The following is a 17110-nucleotide window of genomic DNA, read 5'->3' on the forward strand; positions in this document are numbered from 1 at the left end:
CACATATGGGCATACCAAATCCAGTTAGATAACTGCAAAAGAATATAAAGAGTGGGCATATTGTATTTGCAAAGATGACAGTTATATAATGTACTTGCATGGAACCTGGATGTGCACAATCAGACCAATCTCTCTCAGGAATCAGAGGCCTCCATGTGTTCATAATTTGTAAATAAAGCACAACTATTTTATATATGTTATTAAATTTGAATGTATTTGTTCAAATGCTCTATTTTTGTTTTTGTCCTTTAGGCGTTTCTTTTTCTTTCCATTTCCTTTTCTTGTTTTTTTTTCCTTTACTTCTATTTCATTTTCTTTCCTTCTTTCTCAATACACCAACACTGCTTGTGACTTGCAACACCAACAGGTTTATAGCTTGTTTAATGGGCCAGTTGATGGAAGGTGAACTGTGTGGTATCCGCACATGCATCAAAATCTAACACCCTGGAAAGGACGTTTATCAAAGTAGCAAAATCTTTTTATGTAGTTTCAAATTAATCTTCATTGCTGTTTTCATACTGAAATTCAGGGCCATCCCATTTCTCAATTGTCGAAATATTCTTTGAGAAAAGGCGAGTGTCTATTTGGAACAGGACAAGGAAACAAAAGGGTCCACCTTGCTTTCGCAATCTGGAGCTGCATCTTGAAAGTAGTACAGAGACTATAATTTTGAATGCTGACCTGGTCTTTGTACAAGTGAAATTTAAGACCAATTTTTTTTCTTGTTATGAAACCACACTCCCATTGCCTGTACCATGCTGTACCTGCAAAGGCAATCAATAGGAGGGGTAATATCTCCTCCACATCACTTAAACTCATTGAATTGTTCGAGTAATGGAAGACAAGAATTATGCCAGGGAGAACAGCTGGTATGAGCAGATAAATCCTCAACAGCTGTTCTTAACTGTTTTTTTTCATTGGGACTTGACAGACTGGGAGAGATATAAACTTATTATGTGAGCTTAGTGCTCTTCAAAGTCTAAGAAAAGCTTAGAGCAGTAAATGCAGGTTTTTCTTGCACAGTATCTAGAGTTTGCATTTGGACATTAGGGAGGTGGCCTCTGACCACTGCAAGTAAATCGTACACTATTAAGTGTTATTTTAATGGCTATATTTCAACAGGGCACTTCACTTAAAATTTTGCTTCTTTGGGGACATTTGTTGAGCAGGACTCAGGCAAGAACATACTCAACATCATTGCTGATTCACAACAGAAATGCTCTTGTGGTAACATTCAAATCAGAAAGCTTTTTTTAGAACTATGTACTTTTCTATGTTAACAGTGCTGCACAGACACAGGTAGTTGTGGGAAGCTGGGAGTTAGAGGCTGTAACACATTCTCTTAACTTGGATGATGTTTGAGGTTAACTGTAAGGTGGGTTACTGTCTTATTAATGAGAACATATAGCTCTGGTTTACTCTCCATGTAACATGAACCAATGTTGACGATGGCACAGTTCTGAATACATTTAAGGCAGCATAAATTGAAATCCCTTTCATTGACTGTGTTTAAAAATAAAGTATATGGGAATAACTTGAAAACCAAGCCCAAATAGCTGTCATTCTCTGACTGGGCTTGCTGAACAGTGTGTCTTTTTCTGACATTACAACGTAACTGGGAAAAATAAATGAGCCATTGGGTGAATTGGAACTGAATTTGGAGATGGGGCTTGAGTCTCATCCTCTTCTGCAATTCTGATCACCCCACTACAGGAAGGATGTGTAGTTTTGCAGAGGGTGCAGAAGAGGTTTACCAGGATACTGCCTGGATTAGAGGGTATGAGCTATCAGGAGAAGTTGGACAAACTTCAATTGTTTTCTCTGGTGCTAGAATCTGAGTACTAGAGGTCATGCATTTAAGGTGAGGGGGGAAAGTTTAAAAAAGATGTGCAGGGCAAATATTTTTACAGAGAGTGGTAGGTGCCTGGAATGGGCTGCTGGGGGAGTGGTGGAAGCAGATACAATAGTGGCATTTAAGAGGATGTGAGATAGACACATGAATATGCAGGGAATGGAGGGATATGGATCATGTATAGGCTGAAGAGGACTCGATTAATTCAGCATCATGTTCGGCGGAGACACTCTGGGCTGAAGGGCCTGTTCCTGTGCTGTACTGTTCTTTGTTCTTGTATAACACAATGAGATGAATTGAGTCTTGGCAATTTCTGACAACTTCACACAAGATGTCGTATTCCTGATGGAAAATTTCTGCCTATTTATGAAAAAACTTTGGCATATACCCTTTTAACCAGGGTAGACTCAGAGGTGGAAGGGCCAGTTGCCTCCTGCTGTGATCATAATTAATGGCTGCAACTGAACTTTCATATGACCTGGCTCCAGATATATTTGTAAAAATGTCCAATGGTTCTGGAAACAGCACTGCTGCTTTGGAATGTGGATTCGAAATATCTAGGCTGTCCCACAACACAGCTGGTTTTAGTACTATCAAAACATATACTTTTACCTCTAATAATAAATACAATCTGATTTTTATCAGTTATGATATGCTTGAAGAAACAGTGTTTTTTTAAAACTTTTCAAGGCTTTTATACTGCTGTATTCATGGAGCATGATTCCCTTAAGTGGTTTAGAAAGAGTAAATTAATAAAAACTGATAGCATTATAATGATGTGTGGGGCAGGATCATGGATTTGAAGTGATAAGTGGAAGATATGGGGTGACATGAGGAAAAACTATTTTTCAAAAATCGGGGTGAATTGTAATGATCTGGAGTGCATTTCCTGTAAAGTTGGTAGTTGCAGGTTCAAATGTGGATTTCAAAGGGAAATTGAATAAACATATAAAAGTAAAATTACAGTGGAGTCCTGGGGATAGAGCATGGGAATGAGATTGATTAGATTGCTCTGTAGAAAGCTGTTACACACCCAATGTATGAAATGCCATTCTTCTGTGCTTCTTCAATATGCCCTGATACCAAATTTGTATTTTACTTGTGAGTCTTCTCTCTTTGCCTTGGATCAGTAATTTGTAAAGAACTATGCGAGGCCACATTGACTGATGTATGAAATATCAGACCAGAGGGGATAAGAATGGGCAGTTTTTTTGGTAATTCTTTTCTCCTTGCTGCTTGAAGTAAAAAGTTAGACATAGTTAAGAGCATACTCTTTTACTTTGCCTTAATTCAAGTAGCAGGAAGTCAGAGATCCAGTGGAAGAAAGTCAGTCACAGCTAGGGTCAAGATCCACCAACTACTGACTGAATATAGTTTGCCTCTTCAGAAGACTGATGATATCAAATGAGATCAAAACATCTTGGAAAGAATATATCGTGTGAAGGATAAAAGTAGTGTAAGATTAGGATGCCAATCACTTTATTTGTGGAAAAGGGTCTCAATAAAGTCAAAATATACCAGGAATGCCAATCTTAAGAATCATAGAATAGTTATGTTAGAGAATGCCATGTCCACTTCAGCTCTCTGCAAGAGTAATTCCATAGTTCCACCCACTGGAACTTTCATTGTAGCCTTGCAAATTTTGCTGTACCATATATCTTTCCAATTCACTCTTGAAAGCCACAGAGGAACCTGTCTCCACCCCATCACCAGGCGGTGTATTCCAGATTTCAAGCACATTCTTTCTTGTATCTCTTCTCCCCTCTCCCATCAGGCAAAAGATACAGAGGCCTAAGGGCACATACCACTCGGCTCAAGGACAGCTTCTATCCTACTGTTATAAGACTATTGAACGGTTCCCTTACACGATGAGATGGTCTCTTGACCTCACAATCTACCTTGTTATGACCTTGCACCTTATTGTCTGCCTGCACTGCACTTCCTCTGTAGCTGTGACACTTTTCTCTGTATTCTGTTATTGTTTTTACCCTGTACTACCTCAATGCACTGTGTAATAAATTGATCTGTACAAACGGTATGTAAGACAAGTTTTTCACTGTACCTCAGTACAAGTGACAATAATAAACCAATACCAATACCAATCCTGTTTTGTTTTCCCTCAAGGTTATAGATACCTGTGAACTTTCAACTTCAATCCCTCCACCAAAGGGAACAGCCTCCCACTATCCACTCCATTTCAATCCTTCACTGTTTTATGTACATCTTATTAAGTCTTCCCCAAAGAAAACAGTTTTCAGCCTCTCTAGCTTTGAAACTGTAGCATCTCATCCAGGAACCATTCTCACATAAGGCACTGCAGTTAGGGAGGTCATTTAAGTTGAGGCCTGAGTTTGAAAACATGGAGGGGCAAAGCAGCATACATTTGACAAGAAAATCATAGATCTACCAGCAAGGACAATTTGCAAGTTACAGCAGCCAGGTTGACAGCTGTAGAGATCTATGTGCCAGGAATGACAGTTGGTTGGGCTGAAACATCCAGGAAAGTGAGTGGAATGCTTGGAAAAAAAAAGGAGTTTGAGGTCAAAAATGGGGAGGCAGGAACAATTAAAAAATCTGGGCATTGAACAGCCATTGGAGATGAAGAGTTAGTCACAAAGAGGTAACTGGGTCCAGAAAAATGTTAAGCATGAACAGCCGGGGAAAGATTGGCCAAGAGTATAAGCTGGGACTTAGCATACAGCCAGAAGGAAGCAGGTGGATTCAACAAATAGCCAGGGTGGGTAGCTTTGGAACATCTACTGGGCACAAAGGTAGTAGATGTTAGGAAATAAAAATAATAAAAGATCTTCAATTATACAGTATTTTCATGGTCACAGGATGCCCCATAAAATGTTTTCTAGGCAATGAAGTACTAATTACTCTTGTGATGTAGGAAATTAAGCAGCCAATATATGCACAACAGACTTCCAGCAAGAAAAATGTGGTAAAGACCAGTGTGTTTTTGGTGATATTGACAGGGGGATAAATATTGAACAGGACCTAGTATAGGATCTTGGATGTTTTATGTCCATTTGAGGAGGCAAATGACGCCTCAAATTAACACCTTATTTGAAAGAGTGCTGTTCTCACTTCACGGAGATGCTTCAATACTGCAGTGCAGAATCAGTCAAGAATTTTATGGCCCAAGATTATGGAGATGTAAATGTAGACATGTAGTTATATAGAATGGTGCTATTGCTTCATTTTGTCATGTTCATGGTGTCTAGATGAGAAGGTACACAAAATTTTGTTTTCACTGTTAATCATTAGTGTCTCATTGCTTATGCACCCAGCCAATACAAAGTAGCAATCAAAATCAATATATTGCTTAACCAAAACCAGAAAATGCAGGAAATCGTCATCAAGCAAGTGAACATTGGTAGCGTGAACAAGAGTTGATGTCTGGGGTCGATGTACTTTCGTCAGTTTGAATGATAGATCATTGATTAGAAACATTAATTTTCTATTTTCATGTTATATTTCCAGCAATCTATTCCTTTTATTATTACGTTGAACTAAAAAAACCAATACAAAGTGGAATCTGGCAAGGAAAGCATCCATATGATATGGTTAGACATCCAAGAATACACAGCAGTTTTGCTTAAAGCAAACATACAGTATATGGGTCAGACCACTTGTTGAAAATGTATCTTCTTCAGATCACGGAGAGGTAATAGAGATGTTGAAGTATTCTGGAGGCAGTACAGAGGCTAATTTGCAAGGATCTAAACAGTAAGAGTAATTGAATGGAATCCTAGAAATTTCAAGCACTGAAGGAAGCTATTCAGCCCATCATGCCCTAGCCATCGAAAAAACGACTTTAGGTTAATCCCATTTCACAGCTCTTGATCCACAGATCGGTATGTTTTGGCTCTACAAATGCACACCCAGCTCTTTTTAAATGAAAAGATTGACTCCAGAGTTTTTAAGTTTGAGAAGTGACAGTAAAGTGGCAATTAGGATAGTAAATGAAATGCAAAGGAAGTATCTGGGACACAAAATGATGGGAGTGGGACAAATGTAAACTTGGAACAGCATACCTATAACAATATTATCCATTTCATTACTGAGAGATTGATTTAGATCTGGAATGGGATAGTGAACATCATTTGGGTGAATTTGAAATTGCTGAGGGTGGATGTATGAAGATGGGCCTCATATATCACTATCAAATGAACTAGCAAGCACGCTCACAAGCAGTCCTCATTAGGCACTGAATTTACAGATGTAGTGGCACCTTGGAGGGTAGTTGTGTGTTGAGGGACTCGCTTTTGGTATCTGGGCTAAAAGGCTGCAGTTCCTGTTCAACCAACACAGGATATAATGATACTGTGAGCACTTCATACGAACCAAATGCAAGTTCTGACTGCAGATTGTGGAACAGCGTTCAGAACAAATAGACAGAGTCCATAATGCTATTTGAAATATTTAAAGTACATTTTAAAGTTTCAGAAAGCACTGTAATTTTGCTGTCAGTAGAAAAGTGGTCAACCATCTGAGTCGGTGTGGGATTAATCAACGTTTGTCTTGGGGTTTCATTGTATGCACTGTTGTTGAGCTGACAACTTGAAATATGTTCCCCAAAAGGCACCTCTCTGATCTGCTTGAGAAGAACCTTCAACCATAGCAGTTTATAGTCGAAGTATTGGCATTAGAATCCACAAAGTCGGAGAGATACAGCACAGAAACAGGCCCTTCAGCCCACCGAGTTCATGCTAATCATTAACAGTGGAAGGAAGCAAGACTTTTTCCAGCAAGCAATGCTGTGTGGAACCCATGAAAATATAAGCATAACCTCTCAAATCCTTTGGACAAAAATCCTGGAAGTGATTGCATTTAACAATGTTTCAACAGCTTCATCCAGCTTTCCAACACCGTTTATGGCAGTATCTTTAATAATTGTTACAAGTAACACCCTCTGCTTTGCATGGACTGTTCAGTTAGGCCAAGAACTGGCAATACACAGGGGGACTGCCTGAAAAAATATTGGGTTCTTAACTTTGATCATGTATGTATGAGGCTCTGCCTTCCTCCAATACAAAGTGTGTGAGCCAAATTACCAGTGAGCCCAAAAAACAATGATTACCAACACACCAGACAGCAAGAGATTTTGCTGTTGATTTTGCTTTCACTCCCACGCCATTTTTAAGTGTACACAAGATGGTAGTTACATGAAAATTGCCCCCAATTTATCTCTGTAGTGTATTGCAGTGTCAATAAGCACATGTCACAACAAAACCATGAGCTATATCTTTGTCCTCCAATGAAGGCTCTATGACCTCTCTTGGAATAGCTGATAGGCGATGTGGTATGTTGGTGAGCATGTGAGATATATCACACAACCTACTGAAACATGTAAGTAATCAAATGCCTTATTATAGTGATAGATATATTTTACAGGAAACGTTGGGTATAAAGTTTTGGTTGTAACCATGATGTAGATGGATCAAATTTAAATAATTTGTAACAAAGTTGTGTTTTTCTCGTCTTAATTCATGTTCACTGTTCACATGGTTTTCACTGCTGCTGTATAATTTGCTGAGGAATCAAGATAAAAAGCTCAGGCTGGAAATGGTTGAATTCCTTGCTGTTGCTCATTGTACTTCCTAATGCTCTTGAGTATGATTGCACTGTCTCTGTAAGTAGGAAGTGCATGATGTGTATCCTTCTTTTGTTTATGTGCAGGAGCCAATTTCACACTGACTGAACTGGGAATCTGTGAGCCCTCCCCACATCGCGGCACTGCTTATTGTCCAGACATGGGGCTCCTCCATCGTGGATATTCCTTGAGCGATGCAGACTCTGACACAGAAGGTGCCATTTCTCCAGAGCATGCTATTAGGTTATGGGGGAGGGGCATCAAATCCAGACGCGGCTCAGGGCTGTCCAGTCGAGAGAATTCAGCCCTCACGCTGACCGATTCAGAGAACGAGAAGGAATCTGATGAGGAGACAGGTATGTTAAAAAGCTGGTACAGTGTCTTGGAAGTGGAAGGTCACTGTGCATTGTGGCCTCTACTGTTTCCACCAAAGCAGTACAGTAAACAAGATAACTTTGTAAAATGTTGTGATGTTCCTGATATTTTTGAAGATCCATCCTTATTTCATAGTTTAATTCCAGAATGAGATCAGGTTTGAGGGTGAGAGAGACACATAAACCAATGAACTGCCAGTAATGAAATCGTGATACTGACGTGGGCCAATATCCAGATTAGTGGCTTCAGATTTGAAACACATTATTCTTCTTGATCAGGTTATTCCTGCTTTTAGGATGCAAAACTACATACCACTGATTATTTGTTTTGTCCAAAATAAGTATATTTTGTCCAAATATACTTAAAACATATCTAGTGTGCAGAGATTGCTCCAATGTATCTCCTGGATAGGTTAAAAGTATTTAATAAGTAATTTTGCGCTGTAAAAGACTGAATTGCAGCAACCTTAGTTTAGTGCTTTACAATTCACTTTTGAAAATTGTAATTGAATCTGTTTCCATTGTTCTTTCAGGCAATGCATCCTTGATAATAACAACTTGCTGTTTAAAATGAATTCTCCTGTCCTGTGTCCTCTGGTTACTGAGTCTGCTGCCAGTAGAAACCGTTTCATCCCATTAAGACCCCTCATGATTTTGAATTAGTTCACACATTATTTTGGGAAATTATTATTAAACCTGAAGAATGAGTATAAAACTGGGTAGTGACATATAAATGAGGACATGTTTTGACTGACTTGGCTTTGCAGTGTCACCTTTCAGTTAAAATTTACCCTTACCTTCTGCTGCTATATTACACATTATATTTTTTTATTTATTGAGCTTATTACTGTTATGACTATACTAACAATACCTATCAAGAGAAAAACAGAGTTAATGTTGTTGACCCTTCAGGATTAAGGGTCATCACCTTGAAACATTAACTCTGTTTTTCCTTCTACAGGTGCTCCCCATACACTTCTAACATTTATTTTTTATTATTTTAGATTTTTAGCATTTGCGGTTTTTTACTTCAGCACTTATAACATGTTGGAACAGAACCTTTTTCCTGTTAATAAGTGCCACTAATTCACATAGCTGGGGTGCTGCCTTTCTCTGCTGTTAAATGTGTTTTTGAAAGATCACTAAAGCAGCAACTAAATGGATACCTAAGCAACGCTGCACACTTCCGATAAATTGCACTTTGAAGCTTATGTCACTGTTGTCGTTATGTGACTGAGGGAACTGATCTCTGCATCCATCTCTATTCAATTAGGCATCACTGGTTGAATGTGAGGAGATGTGCGCATCAATGCTAAGTTAGGGGTTCAAGACAGCTTCTATGCAAGTGTGTGCCTATCAATCTCAGTCCATGTGGAAGTGAAGGACTATGATAATCTCATTGTGAAGTGGGGAATGATTGCCTCAATGTGAATTAGTGTCTATTAACCTGGGATACAACTGATTCCATGAAAGAGAAATGCGCTTGGATCATCTTGTACTTGTCTCAGAGATAGTCACTGTGGCAGCGAGTTGCTCAGTGTCAACAAAATGGTACCCCCGCATATAAAAATGTAAGTCTGTCCCTACCTCAGTAGAGGGGGAGGTTTTCACCTGGAATGTGAGCTGTGTTGCTCTAAACCCACCATCCTCAATTCACACTGGTAAACTTGTTAACCTTATTCTGACATGCTTTGGTGATGGATCTTACTTTCTGCAGTCTCAAAGGTCTTGTTAGCCTTGTAAGATGAAAAAGTGATGAAGCAAGCATATCCCCAGTTGGAGTTGGTGGAAGTGTTATCCAATACTGTGCTAGACAATTGAAAGTGGCCTCATAGGTGTCAAAAGTTATGCACAAAAGAAATTAGAAATGATGAAAAAAAAGCCACTGAGCTATAATTGGATGAAGTTGCTTCTTTAGGGGCCCAATGCTGTTGCTTTCACTTTTTAAACTAATTTCCTTCTTAGCAAGAGCGTTCTTAGTTTTACACAATGTTGCAAATACATAATATGCCTTATGGATTTTAGTTCTGTTCATAAGTCTTATTGTAATAGCAAACTAAAAAAAAATCAGATCTTTTGCAAATGGGCTGAGGGCCACCTCGCTCTCTGTATGTGTCCATTATCTTGCTACAGAGCTTGTCTTGCAATCTGGCCATGTCAGCACCAGTGTGTGCAATGTTGCTCAACCCGATCAGCAACAATCTGTGCTTCATGACCTAGCCCTGTCAGTAATAATGCACTTCACTGCTCAGGCCTATTGGTATGTGCTTCTGTGTCATCACCAGGCCCAGAATAACAGAGGCCTTCCCAAGCAGTTTTCTACTAGCCCTGCAGTAACAGAACACATCATTGGCCAGACCTATCTGTGCATACTTTCTTTACCTTTCAGAAAATACTTGCACTTCTCTGCACAGTCCTGACAATTCTAGCTTTTTCAGTTCCACCTATCACTGTTAGACCTGTTGCTACCATTATGTGCTTGATATTTGTCCTGGCAACATTAACCTCAATACCCAGTCCGCCCTGTGCAAGAGTGTATCTCAATACTTATTAGTGCTGCTTAGATTCCTTAGTTTATGATGCCATCAGCAACAATAATCTATGATAGCAAAAGGCAAAAAGTTTACTGCCTTAAAAGTTGCCCATATGCTGCATGTGTATATACAATGAAATTATTTTAGGGGCTGTTTCTAGAATCATCAAATTAAAAAAAAATTGTGAGAGAGTCAATAGCCAACATAGTTGATTGTTACTGTGCATTTGAAGACTACAAGAGAACACCAGTAGAAATTCATATACAGTTGATGGCAAATGAAGTCAATGGAAATGAATTTTGGAAGCAGTACAATACTGCTATTGTATAATGCATTCAGGATTGCCAATCAGGGATGAATTTCTAGACCCTCATGACTGTGAGCAGCATGGTGGGAACACATCAGAAAACTCAGCCCAGGAGAGTGAGATCTTAATTTCTTCGTCAACTCAATGTTTTTACATTTAAAGCCAGCCAATGTATTTACCTTTACCACTTTGGCTGATTGCTTATCTGTAACATTTATTCTCAAACTTTGTACCGTTATTTCAGCAGGTTCTATATTTTGTAGTTCATATACCCAGTTCAAGCATGTTTACCGGTTATTTGGCAACCTTTCACTGTACAGCATTTATAAGATGTTTTTACCTGCACATCAGTTTCAATAAATACCAAGTAGCATGCAAGAAAATTCAATGCAGTTTAATTGTTGCTGATCCTAAATTACCTTCACTCAGTGTAAAATAAATGTCCAATGTAAAATAAATGAATGAAAACACTGCACCATTTTGCAGAGGGGAAGTAAATTCTATATTTTGCAGTTCATGTACTTCATTTAAGCATGGCTATTAGCTATTTGGAAACATTGGAGTGTTAACCTGAGAGAAATACTTTGTGCACAACGTTTGTTTAAAAAAAGAACAAAGCAATTCCAAAGTGAATGCAGCAGTTTCTTTGTCCAGGTTTTTGATGCTCTGATTATGGTGCTCTACAACCTATACACTTCTTTGGTCATTGGTGTAATAGAGGATAAAAAGTATCCAATTTGTGCTCAGGAACTCCCATAATCAGCAATGTGACATTTGCCTTGAGATTGATTTGCATCATTAAGGCCTGATAATGTTTTGTTGTGTGACAAGCCAGCCATTGTTTTGTAATGTAACTTTTGCTGCAAAATTCAGCAGGGAGACTTTGGGCATTACTGATTGTCCATTGCGGAGTAGGACCAAGTTATAGTCTTTGGAGTTTAGGGAGGATAGATGCCTTATCAGTGCAAGGAGAGGAGGCACAGAGATGAGAGCCATGAGTAGAAGAGATCATAGCCAGGAGGTGGCATGGAGCAATTGAAGATCAGAGCCTGGATCAAAAGGTTGGGCTTGAGGTATTGTTGGAAGGTCATTGGGGTTAGAGATTTAATTGAAAAGCTTGACTGAAAGTCATGCTGTCTCACTGATTTGAGGGAAATTTGTCTCTCCAGTTTTAGTACTTGGAGTGCTCGTAACATGGGGTCATAAGAGATGTTAGGGTCCATCTGATGCTTTCAATATAGGAGGTGCATAGTCATAAAATAAAGACACGTTAAATACTTGCTCCAAAAGTCAGGGTGGATGCAGAGAGCGTGCCTATTCTGGTAGAGGAATCCAGATTGGAATCTCAAGATGAGAGCTTGGATAGCTAGGTGTGATCTAGGGGTTGAGCGGGAAGATCACTCAATCGGTATTGTTCTGGAAGCTTAACAATTTTCTGCTGAATGCTAGTCAATGAGCAATGGAGCTCTGGTTATTGGTCGGAGGATGGGGTGGAGTCAGCTAAGGAGAAGCAGATCTTCCCAGAGAGTCTGTGAAAGCTTACTGCTGCAGACGTGGTTTGTGAACAGCAAGGGTCATTGTAGAGTGTAGGAAAATCCGAGAAATGGTGCATGGATCTCTGATGTGCATCATTGAACGTCACTGCACTTGACCATGGTCCTCTGTATCGCATTACATGACAGGTGTATAGAATTAGATGGATTGAAAATCATGGACTTGGCAATCCACACCGTAAGGTCACTGATTCTCCTCTGCAGTTTATTTTTCATGAAAATTGTATCTAATTTTGAGGCATATACCTTTTCATTTTTTGATTACGTATATTTGAGTGGGTGCTGAGCTCGAAAGATAACAGAAGTATCAGAAAGATGCTGGGCGGCACAGTGATGCAGCCAGCACAGCTGTGGACTCACAGTTCCAGTGGCTCAGTGTCAATCCTGACCTCTGGCACTGTCTGTATGCAGTTTGCATGTTCTCCCTGTGACTGCATCGGTTTCTCCTGGGTGCTCTAGTCTTCTCCAACATCCCAAATACTTGCAAGTTGATAGGTTAATTGGCCCCTTGTGTATAGGTGAACGGTAGGATCTGAGGGAGGTTGATGGGAATGTGGGCAGAATTAAAGTTAACATTAGTGTGGGATTAATGGAAATGGGTGCTTAATGGTCAGCATGGAAGTTTCTGTGCTCTATGACTCTGGGATCCCATGATTTCCTAGGGTGAAAATAGAAAAAAGAAGTGTTCAGAAGAATGAGATCATATGCAGGCCATCACACTTATGGATAGGGATTGATTAAATTGATTTTAAGATTGTGTTTTAAGCATCTGATGCACAGTATTTTGTGCCTGTTCATTTCAATTTCATTCTCACATGTCGCAGTCATAGAGTCATATAGAATGGAGACAGACCACGCCAACCAACAAACACCCAATCTACACTAATCTTACATGAATCCAATTTTACTCTCCCCATCTGATTCTATTATGTACAATACGATTAGGTGGTGGAGATCAATAGTTTCATCACCACTTTGCTACTGATGGTCACATGGAAGATTTGGCATAGTTTGTGCTGCATAATGGGACTTGCATTTTAATCAGCTCTCTGTGCATTATCTCGGCATAAAACATATTGACCACATCGCAGTTTGGCTTGGAAATTTATTTACAATAAAATTTTATCCAAGGCCTACGAATGGACAGAATGCGGCTGAGCATGCCCAGAAGCATAGAATTCACACATGCAGGAAAATGAATTGAACAGGCAAGGCATCGCACAGCATGAAGAATAGAGTGGACAGCATCATGCCATACTGGTGATATAAAAGATTTATGAACAAGTCAATATGGTATAATATTTTTCCATTTCAACATTGTTTGCACAACATCACTGATGTATAGAAAGAGTTATAAGCATTAATTGTAAATTCATCAGGCCAAATAGAGTCCCAATTGATGGTGAATAAAATTGTTATTAACATTATGCATACCGAATTTATTGCTGTGTTCAGAGCCAAAGAGATCAGATCAACAGGTAGCTTGTTGCCTTCAGATTTCCAAATTCAACTGCTTCTGATAAGTAAGTCACAGTTTAAGTTTTAAGTACAAAATATAGGAAAGAAATACAAGTTCTTGACTAAATCTGAAAAAGGTTATATCCTGCAAAGGTCTATAATTGCATAACAAAGTTGGGTAGAGGCCATTTAAGGAGAAGCATTGATCTAGCTTCAGAGACATATGCATGAAAAGGATCAAACACGATCAAAGATAAGAATGTAAAATGTTTTTATCTTTACCCATGAACGTCCCAATGCTCAGCAGACGATTCTTGAAAATTGGAATGATTGAACTTGGCAAAGCTGGTTGAACAGTTATCCTCTCACTTAAGACAATGATTAAGTACAGGCAAGTGCTTCCTGGGGGACTGCATTGGAATAATTCTCTTCATTTTTAAAATAATTGTTTCATGATGAAATGACTTATGAGTCAGGCTTATGCCCCCTCTCCAGAGGCTAGGTAATAATTCACACTGGTATTTGAGAGCTAGGTGGTCTTCTAGGCAATGGGTGGTCTGAAAAAAACAGGTAGGGCATAGGCATAATTTACTCAAATGGAAGGATGGAACAGCAGGATGTTAATGTGGAGATGGGGATATGATACTGCACAATCTATTGAGGTGTACCCTCACAGAATACACCACGTCCAAATGCAGGTTAAAGTACTTTGTGGCAATAGGCTAGATCATGCTTAATGTGGCCCACACTATGCACCTAGCATGTGTCCCCTGCAATAGTCCCAGCATCTGCATTAAACTTTCCCAGTGACCATTGCAAAGGGTTCTTTCTATGCTGCAAGATGTTATGAATCTGAGAGTTGAAGTTGATCCATAAATTCTTTTATTGTGTTCTGCTGATTCCTAGGTGGCACACTATACATACTTTGACAACTTAATGTCAGTCACTGAGCTTTACCTCAATTGGTATAAATAAAGGCTGTTGGCATTGAATGAATGGTGTGGTAGAGGAACACACTGGCTTCCCATTGGGACATGAGCTCCTCTTTATTGTAGAACTGTATGGTGTAGTCATAGACCCACATAGCACAGAAAGAGGCCCTTTGGCCCACCTCATCCATGCCAACCATCAAGTCTCCATCTATAAAAATCCCATTTAGCAGCACATGGTCCATAGTCTTCTCTGCTTCAGCAATTCATGCACTTATCTGGATATTTCTTAAATGCTGTGGGAGTCTCTGCCTCCACATTCCTCTCAGCATCCCAAACTCCAAACACTCTCTGGGTGAAAAAGATTTTTCCTTATATCTGCTCTAAATCTTACCTTAAATCTCTGCCCTCTGGCTATAAACCTTTCCTCAAAGGGGAACCGTTTGCTATTGTCTCCCCTCCCTCTGCCCCTCATAATTTTGTACACCTCTATCAGGTGCCCTCCCACCCTCCTCTGCTTGGAAAAAAAGAAACCCAGCCTATCCAGTCTCGCTTAATGACTTAGAGACTGCATCCCAGGCAATATCTTGGTGAATCTTCTCTGTACCCTGTCCAGATCAATCACGTTCATTCTATTTGATACACTGTCGTATAATCATACACTTTCTATTCTATATTTCTGTGGTGGTGGAGTGCTTTATTCCTCCCTTCAAGCTCATTTTAGTATTTGTTCACAAATAATGGATAATCCTGTCAATAAACTATTTATTGTACATAAATCTGCTGAAGTCTGTGTGGTGATGGTAGTTCTGTTATATTGTTAGGTCAAGATTTGCAGGCTATTGACCCAACAATGATGAAGGAGCTGCAGTGTGTGCCCAAGTCAGAATAGCTTGTTACTTACAGGGGAACATAGAGGTGATGGCATTTTCACAATATTGGTTCTCTTGCCTTTCTAGGTGACTAAAAATGCAGGGAGGTGAGGGGTTGTGGAAACTGCAGTGTAGCTTACAGATCATATATACTACAACCATCTTTCACCAAGGACAGAAGAGATGGGTTGAGGATTTGGTGCCAGGGTGCTCCATCCTGGATGGTTTTGAGTTTTTTTGTCATTCAAAGTCAAAGTCAATATTGTCGTATGCACAAGTACATATATGCACAGGTGCAATGAAGAACTTACTTGCAGCAGCATCACAGGCACATAGCATCAGGGACACAACATTCACAAGAAAAACCCAAATTAAACATAAGTTGTACACAATTTTTACAAGAAAGAACACAATTAGAACAAAAACAACAAAGTCCATTGTAGTGCAAAGTGCTCAACGAAGTAGTGATTAGGGTTGTGCAGGTTGGTTCAAGACCTGAATGGTTGAAGGGATGTAGCTGTTCTTGAACCTGGTGGTGTGGGACTTCAGGCTTATGTACCTCCTGCCCAATGGTAGCTGCGATAAGATGGTATAGCCTGGATGGTGGGGATCTTTGATGATGGATGTTGCCTTCTTGAGGAGGCACGTCATGTAGTTACTACCGATGGGGAGGGATGTGCCCATGATGTATTGGGCTGAATCCACAACTCTCTGCAGCTTCCTACACTCCTGCACATTCAAATTGCTGTAACAGACCATTATGCAACCAGTCAGGATACTTTCAACAGTACGGCTGCAGAAGTTCATTGGAGTGTTTGGTGACATGCTGAACCTCTGTAACCTCCTCAGAAAGTAAAGACACTGTTGTGCCTTCCTTGTGATTGCATCTGTGTGCTGGGCCCTCAACACGTCATCCAATCCGTTAATGCCCTCTGCTACGTCCATCTAGGCAAATGGTGAATATTGTTTAATTGCCCTAATTTAAGCTCTCTGTTTGCCTTCTGCCTCTTCAATGATATCACAGCTGATTCCCTCTGCATCAACACCATGGGAGGGTTACCAATCAGCAGAAGATTAAGTGGAACAGGCATATCCACAAGATTATGAGGGATGAGAGTAGCTACAAATCATCCAGAATGTGAATGATCTTCTGATATGTCTGTTCTGTTTATGCTTCTGCTGATTGGTGACCCCAGTGATGTCAACACCGAGGGAGTCAGCCATAATGCCAATGAATGGGGAGAAGGCATTTTCTTTTGCTCAAAATAACCATTCCTCTGTTCTTGTCTGGTACAAAGGTTTGCAGTATGTCCAGGCATTGCTTTATCCAGATTCTTCTGTAGGCTGTCACGATTGGCGGAGTTATGAATGGAACTGAATGCTGTGTAATCATCACTGACTGACCCTTCTCTTGACAGTATGATGGGAGGAAGGTTGTTGAAAATGCAGCTAAAGATACTGGGCCAAGGGCATTGCCCTGAGGAAAAACTGAGTAATGCTGTGGGGCTACAATGATTCACCTCCACTCACCAAACGTTTCTTTATTGTATCAGGTATGACTCGAGCCACAAGAGTACTTTCCCAATCCCTGCTGACCATTTTAGTCGTGGCTGTTTGGTGCTGTACTCAGTT

At 39.8% G+C, this 17110-nt stretch overlaps 1 protein-coding gene across 1 annotated transcript in view; it reads left to right on the forward strand.

The window, feature by feature from the left end:
- The window catches only part of LOC127569407 (teneurin-2-like), a 603649-nt gene that overhangs the window by 41474 nt on the left and 545065 nt on the right, over positions 1-17110 (forward strand). The window contains 1 exon segment of the mRNA XM_052014021.1: positions 7538-7807. Coding sequence (XP_051869981.1) covers positions 7538-7807 — 270 coding nt within the window.

The sequence above is a fragment of the Pristis pectinata genome, chromosome 4 (genome assembly GCF_009764475.1).
Source record: "Pristis pectinata isolate sPriPec2 chromosome 4, sPriPec2.1.pri, whole genome shotgun sequence".
NCBI classification, from domain to species: domain Eukaryota; kingdom Metazoa; phylum Chordata; class Chondrichthyes; order Rhinopristiformes; family Pristidae; genus Pristis; species Pristis pectinata.